The sequence below is a fragment of the Austrofundulus limnaeus genome, unplaced genomic scaffold (assembly GCF_001266775.1).
Source record: "Austrofundulus limnaeus strain Quisiro unplaced genomic scaffold, Austrofundulus_limnaeus-1.0 Scaffold1500, whole genome shotgun sequence".
Classification (NCBI taxonomy): Eukaryota; Metazoa; Chordata; class Actinopteri; order Cyprinodontiformes; family Rivulidae; genus Austrofundulus; species Austrofundulus limnaeus.
Genome location: NW_013953902.1, coordinates 18,718 through 25,910, shown reverse-complemented (window position 1 = coordinate 25,910; position 7,193 = coordinate 18,718). Strand labels below are relative to the sequence as shown.

General features: G+C 42.4%; 2 protein-coding genes across 3 annotated transcripts in view; one reads left to right on the top strand and one right to left on the bottom strand.

Moving 5' to 3' along the window:
- Nucleotides 1–4,066, bottom strand: part of cyldl (cylindromatosis (turban tumor syndrome), like) — a 12,757-nt gene extending 8,691 nt beyond the window's left edge. Inside the window, exons 1-5 of one of the 2 annotated variants that reach the window (XM_014032634.1) lie at nucleotides 3,811–4,066; nucleotides 3,160–3,608; nucleotides 711–989; nucleotides 564–642; nucleotides 317–486 (exon numbers count right to left, since the gene is read on the bottom strand). In XM_014032634.1, the coding sequence (XP_013888088.1) occupies nucleotides 317–486; nucleotides 564–642; nucleotides 711–989; nucleotides 3,160–3,591 (960 nt within the window). In that variant the 5' untranslated portion in view covers nucleotides 3,592–3,608; nucleotides 3,811–4,066. The remainder of the gene's footprint in view (nucleotides 1–316; nucleotides 487–563; nucleotides 643–710; nucleotides 990–3,159; nucleotides 3,609–3,810) is intronic. The other variant, XM_014032633.1, reaches the window with a different exon arrangement.
- A 223-nt stretch (nucleotides 4,067–4,289) lies between these two features.
- The window catches only part of zc3h3 (zinc finger CCCH-type containing 3), a gene marked incomplete at its 3' end in the record, with an annotated part of 16,518 nt that continues 13,614 nt past the window's right edge, over nucleotides 4,290–7,193 (top strand). The window contains 3 exon segments of the mRNA XM_014032632.1: nucleotides 4,290–4,391; nucleotides 4,989–6,240; nucleotides 6,333–6,505. Coding sequence (XP_013888086.1) covers nucleotides 4,346–4,391; nucleotides 4,989–6,240; nucleotides 6,333–6,505 — 1,471 coding nt within the window.

Sequence of the window (7,193 nt, the reverse complement as noted above, 5' to 3'; positions counted from 1 at the left end):
GTGTTTAATCCAGCTGCAAAATCAATTGTGAAAATATTTATGATGTGCTTCTTTTTTTAATTTAGCATATTAGAAAATGATTATAAGTTGATTATAAAATCAACTTCAAATAAATTGATAACTTGCATCCCTAATTTATACAGGAATTAAATTAATTTAAATCTACTTATATTTATGTAATTAAGTGTTTTAATAATTTGGCCGATTCATCGAAAAACTAATCGACAGATTAATCGATTTATTAAAATAATAGTTAGTTGCACTATTGGTTTTAAATGATACAGATCTGAAGATAAACATCAGAATGAAGGTTTACCAGCTCCAGTCCAACCATCTTATCCTCACGTTCAGGCAGGAAGCCCATCCAGCGGATGATCCCATAACAGTTCCCCTTCCCTAACGTGACTTCTACCATGGAGTTCAGGTCCATGTGTGGATCAGCAGGTTCTTCCACAGGCGGGGGGTCCACCATCATGCTCTCAGGACCTACAGCGTGACGAATTTATCTGTCAGACTTCAGATAACTGCAGAAAACAGCCTCGTGTTTAAAGAGCTGCTCAAACCTGAAGGTATTTCTCCTTTAGAAACACTTTCTATTGAAACTTTAACCTCTCCTCCTCTCTTTCCAGCCTCGTCCGTGTCCTGAAGACAAAAACACGTGGTGGTGATGATGATCTGAACAAACTGATCAAAGATTATTGATTACTTACAGTGGAGATCCGCACATACTGCTTCCCGTTCTGCTCTTCCAGGTTCACCACCATGCCTTGGCGACACTTGTTGTCGATGAAGAAGACGACTCTGTCTCCCGGGGACAGCGCCCCGGCGTCCGGCTGAGAGCGTGGGTCGGACATGGTGCGAGACAGAGATCTGGAAACCGCCGGTCTGATTCTGGAAAACGGGGCGAAAACGCCGCAGTCTTTGTCGCATGTGAACCGTTGTCTGTTTTTATAACTGCCGTTGGTGTTTCCCTTCCCTTTGTCCGTGCCCTGGAAGACAAGAGCACAGCAGAACAGGCAGCTGTGATCAGAGATCATACGAGACGAGACGATCGTCACCRTCGTTTGAAAAACAAAGGATGTGATTAGTGATTTTAGAAAACACCCACAGAAACAGGAGACTACTCCTCTGAAGGGTCCGACAGTGGAAGTGTGGATACATATAAATATCTGGGTACAGCTATTGGCAGTAAACTGTCCTTCGAGGCAAACTAAAATCAAACCAACGCCTGTTCTGTCTCAGAAAACTGTCATCCTTTAACATCGACAAAACCCTGCTATCGTGTCCTGTTTGGTCATCTTTCTCTGAAAAACAAGAACTCCCTGAACCAAATAGTGAAGTGCTCCAGTAAACTGACTGGAAAGATGCTATTAGATCCAGAACCCCTGTCCTCAGGCAGGTCCAGAGGTTGTCTGGATCCYTTCTGAAAGACGTGTCTCATCGTCTGCACGGTACGTTCAGGCTCCTCCCTTCAGGGTGTAGATACTTAGTGCCTAAATGTCAAACWAAGCYTTTTAAAATCAGCTTTGTCCCTGTTGTAATTAGCTTTTTAAACTCAAGTTAACATAGTATAACATAATATCAATTAGTCTTTTTTTGTTTTATATAGTTTTATTTGATTTTATCATGTTTTTATCTTTGATTCTTATATGGTAACGTTTTATGAGCCCCTGGTCACTTTTTAATCATGTTGTGTCCACTGTATGTCCACTGTATGTCCACTGTATATCCACTGTATGTCCAATGTATGTCTATGTATGTCTTCTGTATGTCTAATGTATGTCCTCTGTATGTCTAATGTATGTCTGTTTGTCTACTGTATGTCTAATGTATGTCTAATGTATGTCCTCTGTATGTCCACTGTATGTCCAATGTATGTCTTCTGTATGTCCACTGTATGTCCAATGTATGTCTTCTGTATGTCCATTGTATGTCTAACGTATGCCTACTGTATGTCTAATGTATGTCCAATGTATGTCCTCTGAATGTCTTCTGTAAGTCCATGTCAGACGTCTTGTTTTTCTTGAAATGAAGCTGACTCATTTTCACTGTAATCAGATTTACCTGCAGGTACAAATAAAGTTGACTGATTGAAGATTTTAATGGTTTATTTGAATCGTTCTTTTTTCTAGAAATGGTCGGTTTGAGTTTTTTTGTGGATTTTCTCCAGTCCACACAGTGTCAAARGTCTACAGGCTCAGATAGACCAACTTTACTGATAATTGGTTGAATCTTCTTAAAAATACGGACCTGCCTTTCCTTTGCCRACATCTCCCAGAATGRCGTGCGGTTCTGGATCAGAGTTCAATCAAATTATAAACATTTTATCAACTAGAGATGTGACGTTCYCGAACGATCCGAATCTTTTGAACGGCTCTTTACAACGAACGATAAGAGCCGAATCACGGGCAGTAACGAGCCATTTGTAGTTTTATTTCTTTTATTCCTCATTTAATCTTTATTTTTTCAGACTTAAATCGCTCCCGCTTTGCTTTTTCACGGAAAACAGGCGGAGTTGTGGAGTACAGAAGCTCACGGAGAAAGGGGGAGGGGGGTTTCCGCTTGACAAAACAAATGGTTCCACCCACGTGACGGGATTATATCATCACGTATTTCCCTACGTGATGACGTATTTCCCTACGTGATGACGTATTTCCCTACGTGATGACGTATTTCCCTACGTGATGACGTATTTCCCTGTGATGACATATTTCCCTGTGATGACGTATTTCCCTGTGATGACATATTTCCCTACGTGATGACGTATTTCCCTACGTGATGACGTATTTCCCTGTGATGACGTATTTCCCTGTGATGACGTATTTTCCTACGTAATGATGTATTTCCCTGTGATGACGTTTTTCCCTACGTGATGACGTATTTCCCTGTGATGATGTAATACGTTCAAAATCGAACGGCTCTCTTGATCAGTTCTATGACACAAACGGCTCCCCAAGATCCAGATCCCTTCAAAGAGCCATTTATCCCATCTCTATTATCAATGTATTTTCTAATATTACTGATCGCATGTCCACGTTACTGCTTATARAACTGTAATCTGAGGTTATCCTGGAATATGAAGCGGTCACATTTAGGTTTTTACAGCGACTGCACGTGCACAGAAAGGAGAATCGGACTAAACTTTGCACCATTTCACACCTGTAGTTCAATTCCAAAGAAGGTCCCTGTAATGGGGCAGGAACGACTGGGCTCGGTTAAGGGTCCAATGTAGCGGACGATGCCTCTCAGGTTCTCTCCATCCTCGTCCACAACTACCAAGGATCCCACATCCAGGGTCAGGGCTGCCTGGACTGCCTTCCTGTCTCTGAAGCACCTCAACCTGTCTTCTTCTGGTACGGCTAACAGCAGGTCAGCCTCCTCTGGACTCAGGCTCTTCATGCAGTTCATGTCGATATCATAATCTAACATTGCATTTGGTAAAGGAATAACTCTCAGCTTCTTTAGTGAAGCAGATTTTGAGATTTCTGATTCATATTTGTATTTACGAATATAACAAATACATCCAAGACGAGGTAGAATGTATTTAGGTTTTTCTGTTAGGATGAAGAACATCTTTTCTGATGGATCCATGATGGTGTCAGGAGATTCTGCACAAACACACACAAACAACTCATAACAGCTCAGAGCAACACGTCTGTTATTGTTTGGCAACTCTGAAGCTAGCTAGCTAATTAGCTTTGCTAAAATTAACTGAATAGTTAAGAAAAAATCTGCATGTAGCTTCAAACCAACACTTCTACAACTGTTTACTGTTTATGATGTATGAAAAACAGCTGGAGTTAGCTTTACCTGATCGACTTTTGAGTTACTTTCTGTTGTTTCTTCGCACTTGCTTGGCTGCTTAAAGTTTCACTTCCCCTTTCACTTCATGCCACTTCGGCGCAGCTGCGTTTAACGGGCACCGATGAAACGACAGTTACCAGGTCGTAAACTGGTTCAGTATCAACTCCTCGCTATTCTAACGTCTGATACTATTAAAATACACGCAACGGTTTCAAACGAGCTGTTTTTATTTTTTGATCGACAGCAGTGGTAGCTTGACAAATGCGCGTGGTTGTAAAACCCTCGGTAAGGTTTTACAGGCAACACGCGAAAAGTCAAAGTTTTTTTATTGAAACTATGCAAATAAATAACTTTTATAAGTATATAAACCGAATTATCATAACTTAAATGAATATTACTGAAATTAATATTCACATTGAAGAACGTTTGAGCCTGTAAGCCTTTACTCAGGGCTATAAATGATATGTAACAAACTTGGCCTGTGATTGGCTGATATAAGAAACGTCATCATCGAGCGCCTCTGTGTTGACGAGTCGTAAACATGGAGKAACGAGAAGCGCTGAAGAGGCAAATTAAACTTCTTCAAGGTAATTCTGGTTTCTCGTGAATGTTGGTTTGTTTGTTTGTCACAAACACGTTTTAAAGTAAATATATTTTAATCACACTGTGATTTAAAAAAATATTTTGTTATAAACTGTGTCGTCCTGTCTCGGTATTTTGACAGTTTAAAGAATTAACGGTTTATTAGCTTAAATAACCTTACTGACATGTCAACAATCGTGTAAGGTTTCTTTTTTTATTAAGTTTGTCTTGATCTGTTTGTAAATGGGAAATGATTGTTTGAGTGTTAACTATAATTTGGACGTTACGTAATCAAATTATCAGTCGTTCAGGCAAAGAAATGGTGTTGTTGTTGTTGTTGTTGTTGTTGTTGTTGTTGTTGTTGTTACTCAGATATGCTTAGTTCAAATTGTAAAGGTTTCAGTAAAATCCTGTCTTTATTATTACCTGTTATTTCTGTTGTACCAGTTGTTTTCAGTTGTTTTCAGTTGTTTTCAGTTGTTTTCAGAGGTGACAGGGCAAAGAAAGGGATGTTACTTTCACGAAACAAGCAAATGACAAAAAGTAGGTTTTGTTTTCATGTGATTTTGCAACAAAATTGAAGCTGCTGTCAAACATTTCAGACCTCATCAGTAATCACAAGAGCGTCCACGGAGATGCACCGTTTGCAGGACCAGAACCGAGGCGTCCTCAAGCTCCTACGGCAGCCGGTACGTCTGCTGTTTATCATCACAGCTTCAGAGGGAGACCGTATCCTTCTCAGAGTCGTGGAAGCTGGAGGAAAACGTATTCTCTGAGAAACACCGGCCCCCAGTCAGTTCCAGCCTCTCCTTTTCATCGCTGTGCCTCTCAGCTCCGAACTGACGACGTGTCCCTGCCGGGCCACAGCAGAGGAAACGAGGCTGATCGTACTCAAACCGTACAACCAGAGAGTCCTCAGCAACATAAAGAGCAACACGGTAAAACGAGGACAAAGGCAGCAGCGACAAACAAATTAAACACAGAAGCTGAAAAACAAGGTTCAAGTCCAGCAGTCGCCGGCCCACGTCACGAGGCGTCGCAGACGCTGGCGTTTCAACGAGAGCTCGACAGCAGACTTCCTCCTGCAGTTAATGCTAATGTTTCTACACAAGCTCAAACTCAAAACAAACCTTCCCTGAGCATCAAAGGCAGAACTGATGTAAAGAAAACTTTAACGTCTACAACTTCAGCACCGCTCCCAGCTAGGAGCGCAGCAGCTCCCTCTGCTCCCTCTGCAGTTTTAAAGAGCGTCTCCTCCCAGAGCGTTRGCTCTGAAGTTCACGAGTCTTTCTCGAAAAAGTCTAAATTTCTGTGGGTGAAGAGCCAGACTGTGGAGTCCACCAGCACAGCTCCTGTAGCTGCTGCTGAAAAACCTTCTCCAGCTTCCACCAGTAAGAGAACCCCGCCCAAGAAACTGGCTCGAAAGCTTAGCCCGGTGGCCGTGGTTCCCAAGACCTCCAAGTACAAGTGGGTCTCGTCCTCTGGACTCCAGACCAGGACTCCTCGCAGATCGTCCCCCAAAGCCTCGCTCCTTCCTCAGAGGATCCTGAAAGCTAAAGCAGCTTCTGCTCAGTGTGTGAAACTCAAAAAGGAAGCGTCACTTTCTCCCGGCAGCTCTTCTTCTGGGAGTCGTTACCGTTGGAAGGCCGGGGGTCCGAGCGCTGGGGGTCCGAGCGCGGCGGCGGCGGCGTCCCACCGTACATCCTCCTTCCACTGGACGGCGGAGAGAAACAAAGAAGCAAAAGCTGGATTTGTTGTTTCTCCAACTTCAGCTCAGCGCTCCCTCCTCCTGTCCCCCTCCCCGAGGGGCTTCAAGCTCCGCAGCAGAATGAAAATCATCAGGTCTGTCAGCAGGTAAAACCTCCTCAGTCTTTGGCCAGAAGATGGCAGCAGAGTTTAACCTTCTGTGTGTTTGTGTAACTGAACAACACCTGTGTTTGGATCAGTGGCAGTGGGTCGGAGAGGGGGGGCAACCCGCCGTTAGCGAAGGTGTCCCCCAGGACTCGCCTCCACGCCCCCACCAGGAGTCCCGCTGCGGTTCGGAGGACCCCTTCCAGGGAACTCGTCTCCTTTGGTCGACACAAGTTGAGGAGGCTTTCCCCCACGTCCTTAAAGACAAGTAAGAAAACACAAAGTCAGGTCATAATTTTCTGCTTCAATTTATTTATTTTTGTATTATTTGTGAGCCATCGTATCAACACAAGGATTAAGTCAAAATGATCTAATTAGATTTCCAGATTCCTTCTTTAAAAGCTTCATTTTGAAACCTGAATCAACCTGATATCATCAGCTTATCAAGAGATATGACTTAATTTGTCTTGTTGGTTATGATAATACATTAATATTTGGTCTGAATCCTAATTTGATGTAAATTTATTGAGTAATTTTTGACGTCATTATAAAGAAACCTCAAATAGTTTTTGTATGTTAAGATTTCCCAGTTGGAAAGAAACAAAAACATTAAGTCYCAGGAAAAATTCTAAATACTAAGTGTGATCCATCTTAGTAATCCAGGTAGAAAAAAATCAAAAAAGAAAAAATAAGTAGGTCCTCTGGATGGTTCTTCTTTAGTGAAACGTTTTGTCTCTCCTCCAAGAGACTTCTTCAGTCTGATGAGTTTCAGGTGAACTCAGCCTTATAAACACTGCCTCCACATGGACAAACAGGTTGGTCACATGCAAAAGAGAGTCATCGCTTAACAATAGGCTTGATTATCTGTACTGTTCATAGAGGGTCATGTGCCCCATCACCTGACAATTGTTGGGGACCTGATTCACACATTTTGCTCACAGGGGGCAGAGTCATAC